The 23287-nt window shown below is 46.6% G+C and overlaps 1 protein-coding gene across 3 annotated transcripts in view; it reads left to right on the plus strand.

Moving 5' to 3' along the window:
• Window positions 1-22103, plus strand: part of RAD52 (RAD52 homolog, DNA repair protein) — a 28638-nt gene extending 6535 nt beyond the window's left edge. Inside the window, exons 2-12 of one of the 3 annotated variants that reach the window (XM_030543076.1) lie at window positions 6365-6453; window positions 10439-10540; window positions 11012-11105; window positions 14840-14907; window positions 15170-15288; window positions 15382-15457; window positions 17944-18140; window positions 19004-19137; window positions 19919-20002; window positions 20643-20882; window positions 21407-22103. In XM_030543076.1, coding sequence (XP_030398936.1) covers window positions 6367-6453; window positions 10439-10540; window positions 11012-11105; window positions 14840-14907; window positions 15170-15288; window positions 15382-15457; window positions 17944-18140; window positions 19004-19137; window positions 19919-20002; window positions 20643-20882; window positions 21407-21465 — 1260 coding nt within the window. In that variant the 5' untranslated portion in view covers window positions 6365-6366 and the 3' untranslated portion in view covers window positions 21466-22103. Of the gene's footprint in view, window positions 1-6364; window positions 6454-10438; window positions 10541-11011; window positions 11106-14839; window positions 14908-15169; window positions 15289-15381; window positions 15458-17943; window positions 18141-19003; window positions 19138-19918; window positions 20003-20642; window positions 20883-21403 lie in introns of all 3 variants that reach the window. The other 2 variants (XM_030543065.1, XM_030543070.1) reach the window with 2 other exon arrangements.
• Window positions 22104-23287: the final 1184 nt, after the last annotated feature.

Below are 23287 nucleotides of genomic sequence, written 5' to 3' on the forward strand. Positions count from 1 at the left end.
CTAGAGAGTCTTTGAGGGTGTTTTGCAGGTTGGTTACAAAGTTCAAAATGTTAGTTCTTGGAGAAGATGTGACCCCCTCCCATTGCCGTTTCACCAACTATAATGGCCCCTTAACTTTGTGGTCATAAATGAGTTCAGAAGGTGAAAATCCAAAACTGGGATGCAGTACAGCCCTGTAGGCAAAGAGCAACTGCTGCAATACTAGGTCCCAGTCATTGGAGTGCTCATTCACAAATTTACATATCATGGCCCCCAGAGTCCCATTAAACTTTTCCACTAGGCCATTTGTTTGATGGTGGTAAGGGGTGACAACCAAGTGGTTTACCCCATAAGCTTCCCAAAGAAGTTTCATGGTCCCTGCCAGGAAGTTAGTTCCCAAATCTGTAAGAATGTTGGAGGGCCAACCTACCCAGGCAAAAATATCTGTCGGTGCCTGGCTCAGGCTTTTGCTTAGAGCTACTGCTTCTGGCCATCGAGTGGCAAAATCCATGAAAGTCAATATGTACAGCTTTCCTCTGGGTGTCTTCTTAGGGAAAAGACCCAGAATATCCACAACTACACGCTGAAATGGAACCTCAATGATGGAGAGTGGCTAGAGAATGGGCGTGACCTGATCTTGGGGCTTTCCCACGCTCTGGCACACCTTACAAGACCGGACATAGGTAGAAACGTCCTTGCCCATCCCCTCCCAGTGGAATGACCTTCCCAAACAGTCTTTGGTCCTATTCACCCCAGCATGACCACTAGGGTGATCATGGGCTAAGCTCAAGAGCTCTTCCCTATTCTTAGTTGAAACTACCAACTGTTTCAGAGGATGCCAGTCCTCCTTATGCCCACCAGAAAGGGTCTCCTTGTATAAGAGTCGTCCTATAACAAACCTGGACCTACTAGAAGATCTGAGAGGCAGTGGGCTGCTCCGTGCCACTGTCCAAGCTCCCTTGAGTCTCTCATCTGCTTCCTACTCTGCCTGGAACTGCTTCCTTGATGCTGGAGACATTAGTTCCTCGCTGGGTTGTGGACTTGGGCTTGGTCCCACTGGAAGCAATGCAGGTGATGGATTGTTTCCACTGACTGTGAACCGCTCTCCGCTGGTACACTAGGTGGTATTTCAGGCTCCAGTTGAGCCTCTTGCGCTGGTTTAGCTGCAGGTGCAGGATCTGTGGTGCCCTTTGGCGCTGGCTCCCCTGTCTCTTGTGGGGTTGCAAGCACAAGCTTTAGTGCTAACTGCTCCACCAGTTTTGATTCTTAGGCTGGTTCTGGTTGGGTCCAAGGAACTGGATCTACAACTGTTCCCATAGACTCTGGTCGGGGGTCTTCTTCCACCACCACTGGCTGGGTTCCTGTAGGAGGCTCAGGAATGGAGTTAGGTGTGGAGGCCTGTTTAGCCTGGCTGCAGGTGACTATCCTCACCCTTTTTGTTAGCCTCACATGGTTGTCTAAGTCTTCTCCAGCAGCATGGAAATGGGATAATCGTCTATGTCCCTGACCAGCCCTTGTACTGGACAAGCAACCTGGCTGTTGGCAAGTTAAAAAAGTTGACCTTAAAGGGTTGCACCATCAATTGGGCCTCTGGGTCGATGAATTTGGGGTCCACTTGTGCACTAGTGTCTCTCCATCCAGTAATCTTCCTCCCGCCCACACAGTTTCCCTTCACTCTGGGGGTATTTGCGAAACATCTGTGCCTGAAGGCTCTTTGGTGGGACTCCGGGGTGATGAGTTGCAGTTGGTTGGTGCTTTTGGGGCAGTTGGCCTTCACATGCCCCAGCTCATTGAATTTGAAGCATCACGCAGCTGACTGTGGGTTGGGCGAGGTGGATGGTTGGAGAGTATGGTGGTGGGACAAAAGGGCATCTGGGGCCTCCTCAGCTGCGTGGAGGGTTCCTCCTTGCGAGTTGGGGTTTTGGGCTGACCCTGATGGTGGGGTGTTGTCTCGGGTTACGCCTTCTGGTATCTGCTCCAACTGCTACTAGCTTTCTTCTCCGCCACCTCCACTCATTTGTTTCCAATCTTCCCCCACCTCAGTTACAGTTTTGGGCTTCCCCTCTAGGGTGCGCCTTTTTATTTCTTCAGGAACACCCTCTAAGAACTGCCCCATTTGCATTAGGAGAGAGATCTTCCAGAGATTTAACACTTGCTCCTGATACTCAGGCATCCCAATTTTTTACCATGTGGTAGACGTGTCAGGAAAATGCCACATCTGGTGTCCACCTTAGGGCTCTGAGCCGCTGACGAGCATGGTCGGGTGTTAACACCATTCTAATTCTGGCCTTTTGTTTTAAAAGTTTGTACTCGTTCATGTGTTCCTTAGGTATTTCAGCTGCCACCTCTGCTAAGGGTCCACTGAGCTGCGGCCTCAGCTCCACCATATACTGGTCTATAGGGGTATTGTATCTAAGGCATGCCCTTTTGAAATTTTCTGTGAAGGCCTCTGTATCATTGCCTACCTTGTATACGGGAAATTCCTTGGAATGAGGAGCGGTACCTGGAGGATTGTTAGGGCTACCTCAGTGGTGAACTGCTGTACTAGGATTGTTAGGGCTACCTCAGTGCTGAATGGTGGTACCAACGCGGTGCCTGCGGGTGCCATGGCGCCCACTGGGGCATTTATGTGTGCCCGCCTAGTGCCCCGCAGGGGAGAGAGGCCACGGTCCTGCCTCTGCCGGGGACCGAGAACTCCGGGGCCCACAGGCTGGGGGTGCTGGTGTTCTCGGTCCATGGCAGCTGGGAGGCCACGGCTTCTCTCCAGGACTGCAGCCTGCGGGCGCCAATGTTCTCAGTCCCCGGCAGGCACAGGGCTGCAGCTTCCTTCCAGGGCTGCAGGCTGTGGGTGCCGGGGTTGTCTGTCCGTGGCAGGGGTGGGGCCACGGCTTCTCTCCGGCTATCCACGGCCCCACCCCAGCCAGGGGACAGAGAACTCCGGGGCTGCAAGCTTCGGGCTCCGATGTTCTCGATCCCCAGCAGGTGCGGGGCCGCAGCTTAAGCCGGAGAGGAGCCGCGGCCCTGTGCTGCTGGGGACAGAGAACACCGGGGTTGCAAGCTGTGGGCTGCAGGCACCATGTTCTGTCCCCGGCAGGCAGCCCGCCTAGTGCCCAGCAGGGGAGAGAAGCCGGGGCCCCACACCTGCTGGGGACAGAGAACTCCAGGCCTGCAGGCTTCATTCTATGTTAAAGTAAGAATAATAAATATATTTGGACCAGCAGTTCAACAATGTTTTACTTTGTTAAAATAAATAAGATGAAAACTGTTTATGATATTTGTTTTGTAAAAACTCCTTAATTTTTCTTACAGGTAGATAAAAAAGAGCAAATTCACATGATAAGGTGAAAGAATAATTGCCAAATAATTTAATTAATACCTTTTACATGTAAAATTACCCTTTTTATCTTATGGATTCATATATTATGTAATATTAAATGTTTTTCATATTATTTAATGTACAAATACAAAATAAGCCTTGAAAAATTGTTGGCTTCTGAAAACATGAATGTGCTACTGGCCACAAAAAGGTTAGGGACCACTGCTATAGTTGAACCATTTCTTACTACTGTCCAGACAGCCTGCGTATGGCTTCATGAGCCATGGGAGCAAGGGGTAAGCTGGGTCCCCCAGGATAACTATAGGCATCTCAATGTCTTCAATGTTCATTTTGTGGTCTGGAAAGAAAGTCCCAGACTGCATTTTTTTTAACAGACCCAAGTTCGTAAAGATGCGTTTGTCATGAACCTTTCCCAACTGTCCTACATTCATGTCGGTGAAACACCCCCTGTGATCCACCAACACTTGCCTTTCAAAAGTATCCCTTTCTGTTTATGTACTCTTTGGCAAGGTGGTCTGGTACAAATATGGGGATATGCGTGCTATCTATCGCCCCATCGCAATTAGGGAACCCTTTATCGCAGCAAAACCATCCACTATGTCTTACACATTTCCCAGACTCACTACCCTTCGTAGCAGAAGTTGATTAATGGCCCTGCACACTTGGAGCATAGTAGCTCCCACAGTTTACCTACTCCAAATTGATTCCTCACTGACCAGTAACTGTCTGGCATTGCATATGTCCAAATAGCGATCGCCACTCACTTCGCCACTGTCAGAGCAGCTCTCATTTTTGTGTTGCTGAACTACAGGGCAGGGGAAAGCTCTGAACAAAGTTCCTGGAAGGTGGCCTTCCACATTTGAAAGTTCTGCAGCCTCTACTCATCATCCCATACCTGCAAAATGATGCAGTCCCACCAATCAATGCTTGTTTCATGGGACCAGAAATGGCTCTCAACAGAGTGCAGCTGCTTGCTCTGTGACTGCCAGCAGCAACTGTGAATTATTTTTTTTTCAATGGCTTGCAGCAAGGTTGCTTGCGGGACATCGCTTTATGTGTGGCGGACCCTACTTCAGCTCTGGAAATATTGCAGGAGAAGGCGCAAGATGTTTGAGATGCTCACAGCAAGAGTGCACAACTGAGCAGGCTCCATACTTCTGGGTTTATGGCATACACATGGAGATTTTAAGGCACGAAAACCACTGGGTTGTTTGCTGTTGATATGATGGAGGGAGCACAGTGCATCATGGGATGTTGATGCAATGTTCCCATTCTCTCCTGCGACAATGTTTTGGTCCCATGAGGCATTGCACAAACTTCTCAAAACATACTGCGGCAAGTTGCACTTTGGGGTAGCTACCCACAATGCACTGGTAGTGAGGACGCACTCCATTGAGACAATGACCATGGTTTGGCCACACATAATCAACTTAATTAATTTGGAGGCTCATGGTCGAATTAGATGAAGTCAACTTAATTTTGTAGTATAGACAGGCCCTAAGAAAAATCAGACAAAGGAGTGGGGAATTGTTAATGGGGAATTCAAGTGTCCACATGGAGAGTTAGTGCAGAATAAATATTGTTTTAAATTCATACCCTAACTTCCACGTAGAAAAAGCCCTGAGGGGAACAATGAATGCAGGAGATAAAACAAGTTGAGGCTATGGATGGAGAAAAAAGTAGCAAAGGCCCATCTCTACCAGAAGTTAACAAAAAGTTATAACACTGTAGATTATGTTTAAGACAAGTTGTTATGTTGCAGGGATCTGTTAGATTTACTCTTGGGAAGCAAAAAGTGAATTATTAATCATAAAATGAATTTCCACTGGAACTGCAGTTGTTCATTAGAATTCAAAGTATAATATTGGTATAATATCCAATGCATCCTGTATGAGGGGATTCTGCTGCATGCTTACAGTGGAGTGGACTACATACTAAGAGTATGTCTACATCTACAATTTTGCAGCGCTGGTTGTTACAGCTGTATTAGTACAGCTGTATAGGGCCAGCGCTGCAGAGTGGCCACACTTACAGCAACCAGCGCTGCAAGTGGTGTTAGATGTGGCCACACTGCAGCGCTGTTGGGCGGCTTCAAGGGGGGTTCGGGGAACGCGAGAGCAAACCGGGGAAGGAGACCAGCTTCGCCGCAGTTTGCTCTCACGTTCCCTGAACCCCCCTACAAACCGCAGGGAAGGAGACCTGCTTGCTCGGGGATTCGGGGAACGCGAGAGCAAACCGCAGGGAAGGAGACCTGCTTGCTCGGGGATTCAGGGAACGCGAGAGCAAACCGCAGGGAAGGAGACCTGCTTGCTCGGGGATTCGGGGAACGCGAGAGCAAACCGGGGAAGGAGACCAGCTTCGCCGCGGTTTGCTCTCGCGTTCCCCGAACCCCCCTGCAAACCGCAGGGAAGGAGACCTGCTTGCACGGGGGTTCGGGGAACGCGAGAGCAAACCGGGGAAGGAGACCAGCTTCGCCGCGGTTTGCTCTCGCGTTCCCCGAACCCCCCTGCAAACCGCAGGGAAGGAGACCTGCTTGCACGGGGGTTCGGGGAACGTGAGAGCAAACCGCAGGGAAGGAGACCTGCTTGCTCGGGGGTTCGGGGAACGCGAGAGCAAACCGGGGAAGGAGACCTGCTTGATTACCAGAGGCTTCCTCAGGTATGCTGGGATACCTGCTTATTCCACGGAGGTCAAGAAAAGCGCTGGTAAGTGTCTACACTTGATTACCAGCGCTGGATCACCAGCGCTGGATCCTCTACACCCGAAACAAAACGGGAGTACAGCCAGTGCTGCAAACAGGGAGTTGCAGCGCTGGTGATGCCCTGCAGATGTGTACACCTCCTAAGTTGAAGCGCTGTAACCCCCTCACCAGCGCTGCAACTTTGTGATGTAGACAAGCCCTAAGTCTCTTCTAGCCTACAGTCTTAAGTCTTCAGTGAGACAATTGTATTAGTTGCTTTCTATTCAGATGTTTTGGGGGGTTTGTTTTGCCAGTGATGATGATGACGATTCACTGTTTGTTATTTGTTTTCTTTCCTTTGTCTTTAGGAATGTCTGAAAGTCAGGGGACAAACAGTGGAAGTCACACCAGCAAGATTGGTTCCAGCAGTGGTAGCTCTGCTGTGTGCTTTGGACAGGTCAGTCTCTCTCCATCTAGAACAGAGCTGCAAGCACTTAATTGTTTTTAATGCAGGATGCTAGTTGTATGTTAAAATCATACCTGCCGTCCTCACCATGATAGTCTTCATCCTCATTACATTTTCCCCTGCTGGTGGCAGAGCTGTCTCTCCAACACACATAGCTTTTATCTGAATAACTCAGAGGAAGCGCCTTGAATTATTTTTTAAAAGACAGGAAGAATGTTTTCCTTTCTCTGATGGATTGGATTGTGTCGTAGAGTAGGTACACCCCATTATGGGGCAATGGGTTGTGAAAGGGATCAAAGCAGAGATTTTAGCAGTCCAAGTGGCTTGGCCTCCCATGTCGCTATAGCTGCCCTGGCCCCTAGTATAGTGTGGCCCAATGACCAGAGTCCACAAGGCTGTCCTTTTGTTCAGGGCTGCTCGACCTCATGGCCTAAGTCTTTCTAGCAGGCCTGTAGCTCAGAGCAATATGGCCCAATGGCTAAGGTCAGTAGGGCAGGCCTTCTGCTGCGTCGTTCACCCCTCTGGGCATCAGCTACCCCACTGGTGAGGCAGCCAGGTAGGGGGACTCATGCCCACCCTGCTCCACCAGGTCCCAACCCAGGACTAGGAAACAGTGCTTCCACAGTCAGTCTTGGTCACCCAGTACCTTAGTCCTGATCCCTGAATTGCTTCCTACCCTTCCTTCCAAGTCTGGTAGTCTTATGGCCTCCGTTCTCTCCTCTATAGGCAGCGGTGGTCGGCTAGGGGTCCGTTGGAGCCTGAGCCCAACTTGTTTCTGTATCTTGGTTGTGCAGCTACAATATTTGGTTCATTGGTCAGTGAAAGATGGCTGTGGCTCCATGCAGCCCAAATGGCATCATGACAAATTGATATAAGCCAAATCGGGTAGGGAAGGCAGTCTTCTCACAGGAGGCCAGTGTCAGGGGTATCTGCCAGTACCCCTTAGTTAGAGGTGATCTTGAGGTGAACTAAGCACTACCCAGCTGCTCGAGGAGCTCATCCACACGAAGCATTGGTTAGGTGTAGAACCAGGAGATAGCATTAACTTTCCTGAAATCAATACAAAATCTGATGGCCCCAACAGGCTTTGGACCAGTACTATCAGATTCCACCACTCTCTCTGAGATTCCTCTACCCCCCTTAGGGACAGCTTACTTTCCAGTTCTTTTTGGATGGCTCCCTCCATCCTCTTAAGGAGCGGGCGGTGGTTGTTTCGTACCTTCTGACCCAGGAAGGTCAGTCAGTCACCTTGTGTCAGGAGTTGTGGTGGCCGGTGGCCTGGGTTGGGGGAGGCGGCTCCTACATTGGCCTTGTGTGGTCCCCGCTTGGCTGGATGACCTCAGTTTCCTGGGTTCTGTGGTCTACAGGTTTGCTGCTCTGATCCTCAGCGTTCATGTAGTCTTCCAATAAGAAGACAACTTCAGCAAGGGTTGCCGGGCAGGGCTGTTGTACCCATTCCTTCCCCCGGCAGGTAGGATCTGGGTAAACTGCTCCAGTGCTACCATCTCCACAACTTGGACTCTAATCCATTTCTCTGATTCCAGCCATCACCAGCAGTAGTCCCAGAGTTGCTGGGCTGTGGCCTGACCTTTGGCAGGTACTATTTGCAGCAGAGTCGTTGGCGGTACATGTCAGGACTGACATCAGCCTGGTCCAGGATGGCTGCCTTCACTTTGTTGTATTCCAGTACCTCATGAGTGTGTAAGTTCCGGTCGGTGGTCTGGGTTGGGCCAGTTAAGTATGGTGCCAAGAGGGTAGCCCACTGTACTGGTGGCCACTTGGCCTGGCGACCCATTTGAATGTTACAGAGACGGCCTCAGAGTCATCACTGGACCCCAATTTTGTCACGTGAACTGGTAGTCCCACCAAAACATTCCTCGCCTCTGGTCCAGTTGGTGTGCTTGGTGTTGGGTGGCCAGTTCCTACACCATCTGGTGCCGCTGCTCCTATTGTTGCACCATTAGGAGCTGTTGCTGTGATCTGTTCTAGCAGCTGGTCTGGTGTTGCTTCTTGTTGTGCCGCGTGCTGCTGCTGACTCTCCAGCAACCACTTCAAAATCCCAAGTGGGCTGGCCTCCTGTGTTACCACAGCTGCCCCAGCCCCAGGGCAGCACCGCCCAGTGGCCAGAGTCAATGCAGCCACCCTTCAGTGCGGGACAGTGTGGCCCAGTGGCCAGATTACATAAGGCTGTCCTATTGTTCAGGGCAGTTTGGCCTAATGGCCCAAGTCTTATCTAGCAGGCCTGTAGCTCAGGGCAGCGTTGCCCAATGGCTACGGTTAGTAGTGCAGTTCACACCAGCGGGGCAGCTGGAGTAGGAGGACACAGGCCCATCCAGCTCCACTGGTCCCAACCCAGGACCCTAAGGAACTAGTACTTCCGCGTTCAGTCTTGGTCACCCACTACCTCAGTCCCAATCCCTGGGTCACTTCCTACTCTTCCTTCCAAGGCTGGTAGTCTCATGGCCTCCCCGTCTGTCCTCCAGTAATGGCAATGGTCAGCTGGGGGTCCATTGGAGCCTCAGTCCAACTGGCTTTTAGGTACTGGAGCTCCAGCAGTCTCCCTTTAGGAGCCTGCAACACACATCTGCTCTCATCAGTGGCCAGCCCAGATTGAGCATCACCCTTTTATACGCTGGTTCATCTGAAGCAGGCCCAACAGGTGCATGGAGATGTCGCTTCCTCAGCCCACAGTGTGAGGTTAACCCTTTCTGAACCAGTGCAGGGTAGGTACGCCCCGTCACAGACTGGTTTATCTTAAGAGTGGATGACATGCAGCAGGCTTACTTATAAAAACATGCATTCTCCTCTATTGGTGGAGAGAAGGTAGCTGTTTTCACTCCACCATTGGAAGAAACTGACAGAGTTTTCCTTTGGCCTTGCATGGTGAATTCTCCTATCCGTGCCATTATTTCTTCAGTTAGCTGATGAATATGATGTCTTTGTATATAGGTACACAATGCTCTTTTCCCTTTTGCCTAATGTATATTTCTGTAAAACTGCCAGAAAAAGAAACGGACAGTTATTCCTTAAAAAAAGTTAAATGGAACAATACATTGAAATCTAAATGTTAAAATCTCATGACTGTGCATTAGAATTTTTTTGTTTAAGTTTCATGCTGTTTGCTGAATTATGTTGCCTGGCAGGATGGGAGTTAGCACAGCTCTGAGGATCCCTTAAAATTCCACTCTTAAGTTTTGTTTTACAGGTGAATAGAGCAGCAAGATTGAGGTTTAGGGAAGATTCCCTTTGGACAAGGCCAGCTCCATTCCTTAGTTAGGGGGAAGCGTGGTGCTGTTGAGTAGAAAAAGACATCTACACTACTGTTCAGAAAGGAGCTGGAACTGAACTCAGTTCTCCCTGCACACACCTATATCGGTGCAGAGCAGGAACACTCACGCCACATTCATGAACACATACTTAAGCCTATCTGTATCTGTTGCAGAGTGTGTATACATTATAGCTAACATTTCTGCCAGTGCAATAAGTAGCGACAGCTAGTTGATCTTCTGACTAATATGAGTGGTGCTGATAGAGATTCCTTCTATGTTTCATTCCCCTGCAGCCTGGACTGGACTTTGCACATGTTACAACTGCTGTAGGATTTCATAGGGATGGGAGCAAGGGTACTCCTTCAGACTGGTGTGCTTGTCTGAATTCTCTCTCTTTGTAATTGGTATGTTTGCTGCTTGGGAGAACTGGAGAAAAGTTGTATAGAATTTAACAAAGATCATTGATCCATCTAATCTAGTTCTTTGCAAAAACAAGCAATATCACCAGCATAATACACCTACCCCATGGAACAAAGTAACTTCCTTCCTGAGCCCTTTGACTATCCTTTACATCCTGAAGCATGAGTGTTGAATACTCATCTTCTCTGGGAAGATTGGAATAAAGAAAAATGGGATGAAACAGGTGCTGGGGAGCTAATAGAGTGAAGAAACTAAAGCTATCTGACTCTGCTATGCTTCTATTAAAGTACCAGTATACAGCAGATGAATACCAGGCCATCCAGAATGCCTTGCGTCAGAGGCTGGGTCCAGAGTACATCAGTAGCCGGCAGGCTGGTGGAGGACAGAAGGTACAAACAAGTGTGTATGCAGAAACATTGTGGGTGGGGAATGGGAGAGAGAGAATTCATCACTATAAGAAACTGTCCCTAGCTCAGCCACTGATTTCTTGACATCTTTGGCAAGTCACTTAACTTTCTCCTTCAGTTGCTTCATCCTTTAAATTGAAATAATATTTACGTAATTCATAGGATGTTGGGCGGTATTAATTGTTCAGTACTTTGAACATGTAAATCACTATATAAATGCTACATTTTGTGTATGAATTATTCGGGTTTTTTTTCCCCTTTGTTTTGTGTTCACTAAATCTGCCTCTCTCAGTTGTGCCATCTTCTTCTGGAGCTTGGGCTTGGAAGGGACCAGCTCTTTTTTCATTGTTTGCACACAGGCCATCAAATGTTTCTTGAAATTAACAGGGTTTCTTAGTGTGGTACAGCTATGACTGTAAAGGCCTTTTTAAAATTCACTGTTCCTCTTTTCAGGTTTGTTATATTGAGGGTCACAGGGTCATCAGTCTGGCCAATGAGATGTTTGGCTACAATGGCTGGGCTCATTCGGTCACTCAGCAGAATGTTGGTGAGTATCTTTTTCCAGGTTCTGAGGATTTGTGTTCCTATTGCTTCATACTGAGGGTCTCTAAAGTGGTAGAATGTGGTCCCTGTTTGAGAAACCATCTTTCCTGGAACCTGTTCAGCTGAAACAGCAGGAAACATGTCTTCAAAGTGACAGTCCCTGTAAAAGACACAGATTAAATTTTGGAGCCTACAGGCTCCTTGACAGTTAGGAGAAAGCAAAATAGAGTAATAGTGAAACCCCTGTCCTGTGTGTAAAGAAAACCTTGTTTATGTTCAGTAGCTCAACTTTGTGTAATGGCATGTCTGAATTACTGAAAATGAGTTTATTCAGCCAAGTGGGGATGATTGGGCCAAAGCATTCCATCTAGACTCTTCCACGAGCTTAATCCTAGCAGCCCTGAGCTCTAATTTTTCCCACGCCTGTGCACAATGAATTTTGTTATGTACACCAATATGGAGGTGATATGTGACATCGCCTCCATATTGGTGCACACAACAAAATTCATGTGGCGGAGGTTGGGCCGAAGAATTCGGAGTGTGGGAGGGGGCTCAGGGCTGGGGCAGAGTGTTGAGGTGTGGGAGCATGAGGACTGGGGGTGCAGGCTATGGGGTGGGGCCAAGGATGAGGTGCTCAGGGCTGGGGAATAGGGTTGAGGTAGGGATGAGGAGGGCTCTGGCTGGGGATGAGGGGTTTGAGGTGCAAGCTGCCCCGGGGCTACAGCAGGGAGAGAGGACTCCCCTAGCTCTCTCCCTCCCCGCAGCAGCACCTGGACTGGGGGGGGAGAGGCATCTCTCCCGCCCACATCCCTGAGTGCTTGCACGGTACTTAATAGGCTGCTGTGCGGCTGCGCAGCTTAGAGGGAACTTAGACCCTGAGCCAACTGTCAATACCATGTGCAACTGCTACCCACAAACAAACATCTCAAAACTTATGCATCCCCCACTTCAACTGTGGAACTTCCTGCAAAATACTTCCTTGTGATCAGCATCCAGGTCTTGAGAGTCTTCGGGTAATTGCTCATATGTGTCCCCATATTTGGGATACCTGTAGCCAAGTGCACAAACTCAGAAAGTTTTGGCTAACAGTGCCTAATTGAGCCATGCACACACTCCTTGATGCTGTGCATTGTGCAGATGGCAGAAAGGAGACCAATCCTAACTGCCCTGAGTTCTTTCTGAACACTGCAGGAGCAGCAAGTTGAAACACTGCAATATCCCCAGTGCTTTCTTCAGCCTATTCTCCTTTAAGTTTTTTAGGGTGGCTAGTTAAGTTTGCACTCTTAATTGTTAGGAGACACTATTGCAGCTTTGTTTGGGACCAAACTCCATTGGCCCTGTCCCTATGTTTTTAGGTTCTGGTCAATTTTACATGGTTCAGGCCTAGTGGTCTCTCTTCATTTACCATTCATGTTGTGGCTGTTGCCAGTAAAAAGACTAGTTGTAGTCTCTCTGCATTGTGCAGTGTGACAATGGTGACCATGAACAGTGCTTTTAAGTGCCTTAATAAAGGACAAAATCCATATTGATGCTTGGTCTGCATCATTTTCACCCCTCACACTAGAAAGGAGGAGGGCCACCTCAATTTCATCTGTTGGAGAAGACACTTGAGGTTCATACAACAGAGTGCAGTACTGAAAGATCAGCACATTCACTTTGAGAGTCTAAGTCAGGTGAAGAGATTGCAGTGAGAAACTCCTAAACTGCACCAGCATTTCAGCCTGGTGATTGGAACATTGGTGCTAGCTTCCTCAGTAATGAATTCTGATAAGAAAGCCAGAGAGTTACAAAGATCTGAGAAGCACATTGTTAGAACAGTGTCAGTATAGTGGATCCTCAACATTTAAGGGACTGACAGCCTGCTGGCGCTAGCTTTTTCTCATGACATTGAAATAGAGTGCAACCCTTTCATGTCACTCCATACTTTGATGCAGTGTCACTTGTTATGGGTCAGTATCAACAGATCCCAAGGGAAAGAATAGTTACTCAACTGTCCCTACAGTAACTGTGGTTTTTTGAGATGTGCTGTCCACATAAATTCCACCCTTGACCCATTTGTACATGAGATAGGATTAGTTTCGCCAGTACTATTCATTGACATGTGGTAAAGGGAGCAGGTTGCTAAGGTCTCAGAAGGGGAACTGTCTACCTTGCTAGGACTATATTAAGGTCTCAGGAACAAGGGAGCTTCCCAACAGGGTGAAAAACCATGCATGAGTCACTACAGGACTGGAAACTATAATGTGGCCCTAGCTAGACTGGTGATGTTGAGATATTCATAAGAATGGTAGAAATGCAGGGCTGGAGGGAATGTCAAGAAGTCTTCTAGTCCATCTCCCCACACTGAGGCAGGATCAAATATACCTAAACCATCCCTGACAGGCTTTTGCCTAACCCTGTTCTTAAAAACTTCCAGTCATATGGATTCCACAACCACCTTGGGTAAACTATCCTTATAGTTAGAAAGTTGAGTGTATTGAGATATGGTTCACGGCTCTTGCTTTGCAAGATGCCTATTTTCAATCTATAGCATCTAATAAACTTAACTAACACTAAACTAAATCGTAATGATCTAAGGCAAGGGTAGGCAACCTATGGCATGTGTGCCGAAGGCGGCATGCGAACTGATTTTCAGTGGCACTCACACTGCCCGGGTCCTGGCCACCGGTCCGGGGAGCTCCATATTTCAATTTAATTTTAAATGAAGCTTCTTAAACATTTTACAAACCTTATTTACTTAACATACAACAATAGTTTGTTATAGACTTATAGAAAGAGACCTTCTAAAAACGTTAAAATGTAGGACTGGCACACGAAACCTTATATTAGAGTGAATAAATGAAGATTTGGCACACCACTTCTGAAAGGTTGCCAACCCCTGATCTAAGGTGAATCAAACAGTATGCAGGTGAGACCATCTCTCTTAGAGAGAGATGCTGTGGAGTGACCAGCCAATCAGAATAGAGAAACTTGGTATTTTCTAGCGGTATTGATTTTTCTGATAGCCAGTTGCCTGAGCAGAGTTTTAAAACTTCCCCGCCCCAACCTCACACCAGGTACTTTTGCAAACAAATTCTTTTAGGTGGTTCACATTTAGGGCATGTCTGTACTATGGGCACTGTAGTGGCAAAGGTGCAGCACTGCAACTATGCCTCTATAAGGCCATCGAACGAATGAAGGAGTTTTTCTGTTGCTGTTGGTAATCCCTCTCTCAGGCATCAGTAGATAGAAGAATTCTTCTGTCGACCTAGCCATGTGTACACTGGGGGGTGTAACTATGGCTCACGGGGCACGGAAGGTAGGTCGATCTAAATTTTGTGTGTAGACCAGGGCGTAGTGTTTAAGCTTTCTGGGGGTACGTCCAGACTACTCACCGGATCAGCGGGTAGCGATCGATCTATTGGGGATCAATATATTGTGTCTCATCTAGACGTGATATATTGATCACCAAACACGCTCCCATCGACTCCGGAACTCCGCCAGGGTGAGCGGCGGAAGCAGAGTCAACAGGGGAGCCGCAGCCCTTGATCTCACGCCGTGAGGATGGGAGGTAAGTTGAAATAAGATACTTCGACTTCAGCTACGCTATTCCTGTAGCTGACGTTGCATATCTTACACTAACCCTCCCCCTCCAAGTGTAGACCAGGCCTAGGAAGATGAGCATGAGACAGAAATTTCACCCTGTGATATACTGTTTAGGTCTCCATTTTAACTCTATCTCCTTCCTGCTCTCCCCAGATTTTGTTGATCTCAACAACGGCAAATTCTATGTGGGAGTTTGTGCATTTGTGAAAGTTCAACTCAAGGTAAATGGATGTATTTTTGTTTGCTCCATCTGTTAGTGAACTGCTAGTTATTTAAGAACCATGAATGACGGTACTAGTGTGTGTGGAGCTGGACTGGAACACACCATGTTACTGTGTCAAACTAGACAGTCCTGTTGACCCCTGGAAAGCTGAGCTTACTATAGAATAAATACCAATCCACATTAGAGATATATAGGCAGGTGCGTGAAAGCAAAAGTTCCAACAGTACTGCCTTTTTTTTTTTTTTAAACTCACCCCACAGGATGGGTCATACCATGAAGATGTGGGTTATGGAGTGAGTGAGGGCCTGAAATCTAAAGCTTTGTCCCTAGAAAAGGCAAGGAAAGAAGCAGTGACAGATGGACTGAAGAGGGCACTCAAGTAAGTGGAGAACCAGTATGTTGCCCTTCTGCTTGCACGTTTCCACAGAATAAAATGTTATTCTCAGTCATGGCAGGCTCTCTTGTTCCTCAGGTGCTTTGGAAATGCTCTTGGAAACTGCATCCTGGACAAAGACTACCTGCGATCAGTGAATAAACTTCCTCGGCAGGTGCGATATGGGTGGCTTTGGAGAAGAAGAAAGCAGAGTAATTTAGTTTGCCAGGAACCTGTAGTAGGTCATTGGTTCCATCCCCCTGTATCGACAGGGATGGAAATCATTATTTCTAAACCATGCTTGCTAGCTGTGTGTGAGAGAATGTGTTCAGTGACAATAATTCCACAGCCTCCCTTAGCTGCTAATTAGTTTGTCTGAACTGTTCTTTGTAAAAGATTTTCCCAGTACTTCATCAAAATAATGCCATTCTGATGCTGAAGTCCATTGCTGTTTCTCTCTCTCCATGGGTCTTGTTTACTCTGTTCTAGTCAGGTGGTCATACCATTCCCATCAAATGATACCTGAGCACCAGACCATTCTGTATCATTACCAGTAGCGGGTCCAGCTACACCCTTGATGATAATAGTTTAAATACTAGTGTAGACAGGGATGAACTATTTCCAGGCTCATCTCAAACCAAGTTACTCAAATCACTGTACTGTGCTATGTACAGTAGAGCTTTTTACACTAGAAATTTTTCATATAGTAGCCCACAGTACCGCCCCTAGTCCACCTTCACCATTTGTAGGGCACAGTGGGAACTCTAGTCTAAACAAAGTGCTGGCAGCCACTGCTTTTCCCTTACACAGCTGTCGAGAGCTTCAGCTCTCCCTGACAGCTTGCAAAATACCAGTGCAGAAATCTTCAGCATACAGACAACTGAAAATTTAGAGGCTAAGAAAAATAAACTGAATGTAACACTGCACTGGTCTACTGTACTGATTATATTATTCATTTTTATATTTACTATAATAAAACTTCTCCAGTTTTTGATATACTTGAAGCTACCATAGAATTTCCAGTATACTGCAGAAATGAGAAGGGCTTGCCACAGATTTTAGTTCCAGTTTACAGAGAGTCTTGTATACAGAAGTAGAGCCATGGCCATGCTTATCTTAGGGAAGGAGCCAGGAGAAGCAGCCAGCAGTACCTGTTGGAGGGTGCCATATTGGAATCAGGTGGGTTGGCTTGGAGGTGCTGATTTATAATCTCACTCAGTACCACATGGTGGCTGAAATGCAGTATTGCAGCTTCCTGTGGAATTAATATGGAAACTGCAAACTCTGAAATTGTGTGTGGGCAGGAGGGATCTCTGCTATATTTTGATTGTCTTAGAGTTGGCTGGTTTTAATAGGCCAGAGACAGCTAGAGTGACATTTTAATGTTTAAAACCAAAAATGAAAGAGTTGGAAGGGGAACTGATTGGTTGAAGCCAATGGGCCATGGCCCTGCAAATTTAGTCTCCAGTCCGTAAGCAAAGTATTTGAGGCCAGAGTTCTACTAAACTTTGTGCTTCATTATGAGATGAGGCCCTTGCACTCCTTATAAGAGCACCCCTTTAATTACTGTCTTTTGTCTTTTTCCCAGATTCTGAACATGCCCAGGTCTCCATCTTGTCTCAGACTGATTTTTTCCAGACCTTTTACAGTTTCTGTTGCTCTCTTCAGGGCACACTCTGGTTTGTCTCTTGAGTGGTACCCAAAGCTAGACATAAGCTTTTTGACTTAACTAAGGCTAAACACGGAAGAATAATACTTACTTTTTTACATGGAATTTCCCTTTTTATTGGCACATCCACTATAACCCTTAATGCCTTCTCAGTATCCTCACTCATCTGTTATTTCTTCACTAGTATTATGATGTAAAGATTTCTAGGGTATCCATCATCATAGGTGATTGCTGTATGTTGAATCAGTTACACTTTCTGTAATATAAATTATTAGAATGTGATTCACATGTGAAATCTGTTTATTGCTGGAGCAGTTTTCATTAGAATAAATCTCTTTGTGGCTTTTCAGTTAGGGGTTGCTATTTGCCATGGCTAACGGTGGTTCAGAGATACGTACGGTAATTGCTCTAAGCTAGTGTCAGTAGCACATTGCCATCTTCTTAGACTTCTGCACTTACACGTCCAGGCTGGGTGGTACAGTGTCTTCCTCTGTCGCTCTGTCTAGCCGCCCTCCCCAAATGTGCGCAGTTAAAGGATGGGGTGTATTTTTCCACTCCTGCGTTGCAGGATGAAGACAATTCTCTGGCCAGATCTAATCCATGTCTGTGCACACATTTGTGAAGTTAACATTATTGTAATAGCTGGGGTTTACTACCTTGCCTGCCTCCATACCATGGGGATTGGCCAGATTCTACTACTTTTCTATTTTACAGTTCTCGTGTGTGTTGGTATGGAGGCAGTGCTAGCTAACAAACGCTGCTGACACTAATGATGGTGCTCTGCAAACACCCACATTAACTCCTTGCAGAATACAGAACCCAAACAGTGCTTGGCAAATGGGAAAGGACAGAGCCTGCCCAAACTAATTTAAGAGCAGCTAGAGAAAGACACACAAACCATGAAATGTTGTTATAAGAGGCTTTGAATCTGTAACTTTTGAGTTGATGAGGGAGGGGGAATTGAATCATTATCCATTGACCATTTGTACTAGCTGCCTCCTGAGCTGGATTTGGCCAAAGCAAAAAGGCAAGACTTGGAGCCTGCAATAGAGAAGGCTAGATACAGTAGCTGTCTGCAGAAGCAGAGTGCAGGGCAACCCCAGCACTGTGAGAGCATGTCCCCATGTAGACCTGGACAGGAGGTGGCTTCCTTAAGCACAGCTGAGCAGGAACAGCAAAACAACTCCAGGTGAGTGTTAACCTGAGAATTTTTTTAGTTTATTAGTTGTATCGTACTATAAATGAGCACCCAGCACCCATTCTAATCACTCTTGGCACTTAAAATATACAGACTCCCCCAGTCACTCCCAAAATTCCATCTCCCTGTAGCTGCAGGAGCATGTATGAGTCGTCCTGAGGGGAGCTCCCTGAGCTTACAGCTGGTTCTCTCCTTAATTCAGACAATCCCATTTGATCCATAGCTATTATACCATCCATTTCTCTAGGGACTAGCAATAGGCTTTTAGGGGGCATCCAATCATAAGGGAGTGCTGAATTACAAGGTGCATAGCACTGTCTGTCTAAGCCAGAGAGTACATGAGTCCAGCAGCTCAGCAGCAGGCACGAGGAGAACCTGGAAGGTCCAAGGCTGTTAGATCTCTACTTCTGCCTGCACATAACCACACAAGGTGTCTAATAATCACCTACACATGCAATATTTGCATGGGACAGAGCTTAAAGTGCAAAGCCTACTACAAAGTGTGATAAACGTTGTCTCATACCTAATTCAAATCAGTCTCTCCTACTGGAGTAAGGGGTAAGTTTGTGTAAATGATTGAGAGAGGAGAGCTGGGTTCTAGCCAGAGCCTTCCTGTATGAACTTGGACAGGGCCTCACTGTGCCTTAGTTTATACATCTAGGCACCTCTGAAGTTGTAAATAGTTAATGCTTGTAAAGCGTGTTGGGACATGGGGGCCCTTTCAGTGGAAGGTGTGATCCAAGTGTTAACTACTATTGTATTTTCCCTGGCGTGCTATTGCTATAAGCATCCCTCTTCCTAATGTGTAAGTGTAGCTGGTCACCATCCAACTGTGTGTTTATTTCTTGGGACAGACATAACATCACCTTAGTCTGTGGGAGTGATGCCACTTACCAGCGGAAGTTACGACAGAAGCAGCTTCAGCAGCAGTTCCGGGAGCAAATGGAGAAAAAACAGCTGGCAGTAGCCAATCCAGGCAACAAACAGGGTAAGAGACACCACTGCAAATCTGCAAGTCCAACCACCTAGGCTATGTCTATGCTACAGCCATGACTGCAGCTGCGCCACTGTAAGGTCTCCTATGTACCTGCTCTATGCCAAGGGGAGAGCTATTCCCTGGGCATAATTAAACCACCCCCAACAAGCAAGGGGTAGCTATGTTAGCCAGAGAGCATCTCTGGCCAACATAGCATGGTCTACCCTGGTGATTCTGTTGGTGTAACTTATGTCTGGCAGGGGTGTGGGTTTTTTTCCATCTCCTGACTGACAAAAGTGCTAGTGTAGAAACACACCCCCACCTAGCACAAGCATGGCTGACAAGGTTAACCCCTCATCAGCTGCCTAATTTTACCACCTCTTGCCTGAGTGAAGGAAGCTATAAAATAAGGAAATCTGTCATTTTTAAAACTTGTTCCCTATAGGGCAGGGATGTGGGCTTAGACTGGACATGACCAAACTTGCCCCATGTCCTCTTAGGAAACGTTAGGTAGTGCTGCTGTAGAGCAGCAACAGGAAAGACTGAACACCAAACCTCTGCTCATGCTGCAAGAAATATCAGGATGTTTCCCTTGTCCTCAGTAAGCCTTACAAATACCCCCTCCATACCCACCTGTCCAGCAAAGACAAGCAGTGGCTATAGGATACCTAGTATCTGGGATCAGGTGCTGCTGGTCTTTCTGATCTTACCTGGCTCTCTTCCCCCTTGGAAATTAGGTGGTGTCCTTTTGTATTTCTGGCACTAATAGCTCCCCTTTGTTACCTGTGCCCAGCAGCATCTTATCCCTCACTGGTGAAACACAGCACTCCAGCAGCAGCACACCAGGAACCAGCTGCAGAAGAGGAGTTCTTTGCAGGTTAGCAAAATGTTAGTTCACAGGGGTGAAGGTAGGATTTAATGAAGGGATTGGGAAAGTGGCATAGGCACCATCTTTACTTTAGCAATAGGATGTGGCAACCCTAACCCTTAGAGGGGGGAAAGACATGGGGAGAGGTGTGAGTTGATTCATGGCCACATACTTAAACCCCTCCTAGTGATAAAACAGCCCCTACAATTAGAGGGTCACTAGAGGGAACCTGCCTCTAGGAACCTTTTTTTTTGTAGCCATTAGGGTTCACACAGATTCCAGTCTTGGTGCATATACATGTGAGATCAGATTCTTTTCAGCAAGTAGTGTCTGTTAGGGCTGCATATGTGTTCTTTAACCCTAGACCTGAAAGCAAAGTGCAGAACAAGCCCAGCTGCACTTCCTTCCATCTTACTGCCTGTAGCTGCAAGACAAAACCCTTGAAGTGTCTGCTTCTCTGGGGCAGTGTGTTTTTTCCTTTTAGTTTCAGTTAGAATGAATAGGCAAAAGGAAACTAACAGCAAGCTCCTTTATAGTTTAACGCCTCTAGGGGTCAAGTGAGGAAAGGGTGCACTGGTACTGGAATTGCGCTTCTTTGTCTGAGCTGCCATACTATTGTCTTGTTGTGTATGTCTTTGACTTGTTCCAGATGACCCTGAACTTTGGGACATTCCCCTGGAGACCACTGCTCTCAGTGATACGGAGAGCCACAAAAAAGGAGCTGTAACAGCCCAGGCTCCTACAACACCTCTTGGACACTATCACATGATGACTCGCAGCAGGACCCCTCAAACAATGAACCATAAGAAACCATACGAGAGAGCTGCACAATGGCAGGTGTCCCCTAGGCACAGGCCTTACAACCCCTCTTCCAACCAAGGTGCACCAGGTACGTACTGTAAAAGGAGCGTAAGTGGCTACAGTGAAATGTAGACAGGAGGAAGCTGTGGAAGAAAGTACAGGTGATCGTGCTGAGTAGCAGCATGTGAAACTGAGCAGGGAACACAATGAAGTTTGTCAACACTTTGCACACATTCCAGCACATTGACTAAGTAACTGTCCTGGCATGGAACTCAGTTGTGTGATTCTCTCACTGTGAAGTACATGGCTATCCTCCCCCCTGGACTGTTTTACACTTTCAAACCCCAGCTAGCACTTTCTTCTTCAATATTGGAGGGCTGTTAAGGGTAAGGGGGAAGAGAGATTTTTTTTTTTGTTTTTACCAGAACCTGAACATAAGACTTAAGCTCCTTCAGGGAGAGAATGGGAGACAGATCTCCCCAGAAAAGGGACTTGGCCATCCTACATGCCCTTCTAGGTGAGGGAGAAAAAGCACTGAAAAACATAGGTAAGTTTTGGAAGCAGAAGAGCAGAATAATTTGCCTACTAAGGACCTGTTGTCTTATTCAGCAGAGTGCAGCCCATACAGGAAGAGCCAAGGCATGAAGAAAAGAAAACTGGAACCCTCCTAACAGACAGGACAGCACCTGAATTATGTTAGTTTCCTCGTGATTATTTGAGCACTACAACCATATTTTCAGAAGCATATCATGAACCTGTTTAAACACAAAGGAAAATCTGGTGCATTAGATCTGTGGCTTTCATGCAATGCTGATCGACAATCTTCGGTCATAACTCTTTACTTACTTTAGCCCCTCATAATGTGCTTGATGTCCCCTCTTGTGGTTAAAAAGTTTGATGCATCGTTTCTTCTTGAGTCAAGCAGTTTGGGAGCCTGCCCAGTGCCGGGGCCTGTTATTTTAACTCCTTTGGAATGACAAGATGCAACTCTACTCCCCGCTGATAACTGAAGGGTGCCCTACTACTTTACTTCCTCTATGATGAAATGCAGTTTCCCTTAATGTGGATAACATTCAGCAAGATCAGATCCTGGAAAGAATTATTTGAAAGGAGACATTAGTATGTGGCTGGATGTGTTACAAAGGACTAAGATTGACTAGTTCTTTTTAGGTACTTGTTTTTATACTAAACTTTATCCCCTTATCTTATGGAAAAATGTGAATAAATATGCGAAATCAGAGCATTAGTTGAGTAATGTAATTTGTAACTCTGCGAGGGGGCAGCAGCATGTTTACTTGGAAGATAAAACAGTCACCAGGGCAGGGGACTTATTCCTGTTACAGTAACAGCTCATGGTTTAATGCAACTCAGTGTTAAAACCCACTTGCTTTCTTGAGGAAGACAGAAGTCTGTACCATAACCTTACAAGTGGAACTGAAAACTCAATCCCTAACCAAGATGCCAAATCCCATTTTATAATTCTGAAATCTACAGTGATCAGAGAATCTAAAATAACTTACTCTATTTAGACAGCAGTAATGTGAAGAGAGCAACAGAGGGCAATACTGGAGATCAGTGGCACAAGTTTACACCTCTAAGAGGTGGGCAGCAGGGACAACAAGCAGCTGTAGAGCAAGGTGGTTATCACCCTCTCTTGTCCCTTCATTCTCACTGGAAGTGCAGCTGTGGTTAATTCTGAGCCCTCAGCACTTCACCAGCAAGAGGTAAATGAAAAAGAGCAACCTAATGAGTAAGGGGGAAGTACAGGTTAAAACCAAAAATCAGTCTAGCTTAGTTAAAAGGGAAGATTTCTCTCCTAAAGTGACAAGGTGTAAAAATGATCAGATACTTCAATTCCAGTTGAAGGGTGGGAAAGTAATATCACTAGCCTAAATGGGATGAACTTAAAGTTCCAATCAAGTAGTAGCTCTTCAGTCCATTTAATTGGATCAGTCTCACACTAACATTAGTGCCACGTGTGAAACAGTAACTTGTCCAGCAACAAAATACATACAGGAACAATGCTATGAGCCAGTGGGAGGGGAGGTTGAGCAGATTTATGCATATGTGAATAATTTGGACTGATTTAGTGAGTGTTTTGTGCTCCTCTGCCTCGCAGCTGCTCCCACTACACATTTCTCCTTTCAACATCTACCCATCCTCATGATTCTCTCCCACACATATACTTCCTACCTCTCAAAAGCAGCAAGTTTCCAGCAAGAAGCTAGTTGTAGGAGTGAGTACAGGCCAATGTCCTCAGTAGCCCACACTTTACTAGCAGAAGCTTTCCTCACATCCAACACATCTTCCTAGAACATTTAGCTAATTCTGGAACTCTTGTAGTGTCTCCAGAGAGAATGCATAAGACCTTCTAAGTACAGCTGAAGTCGACCAGTGTTATTTAGCAGTTCACTACTACAGCCTTTCTGGGATCACCACAGGTCTGGGAGGAGAATGCCTATGTCAACAAAAAAACTCAGTATTTGACAATAG

This window comes from Gopherus evgoodei, chromosome 1 (assembly GCF_007399415.2).
Source record: "Gopherus evgoodei ecotype Sinaloan lineage chromosome 1, rGopEvg1_v1.p, whole genome shotgun sequence".
Lineage (NCBI taxonomy): Eukaryota > Metazoa > Chordata > Testudines > Testudinidae > Gopherus > Gopherus evgoodei.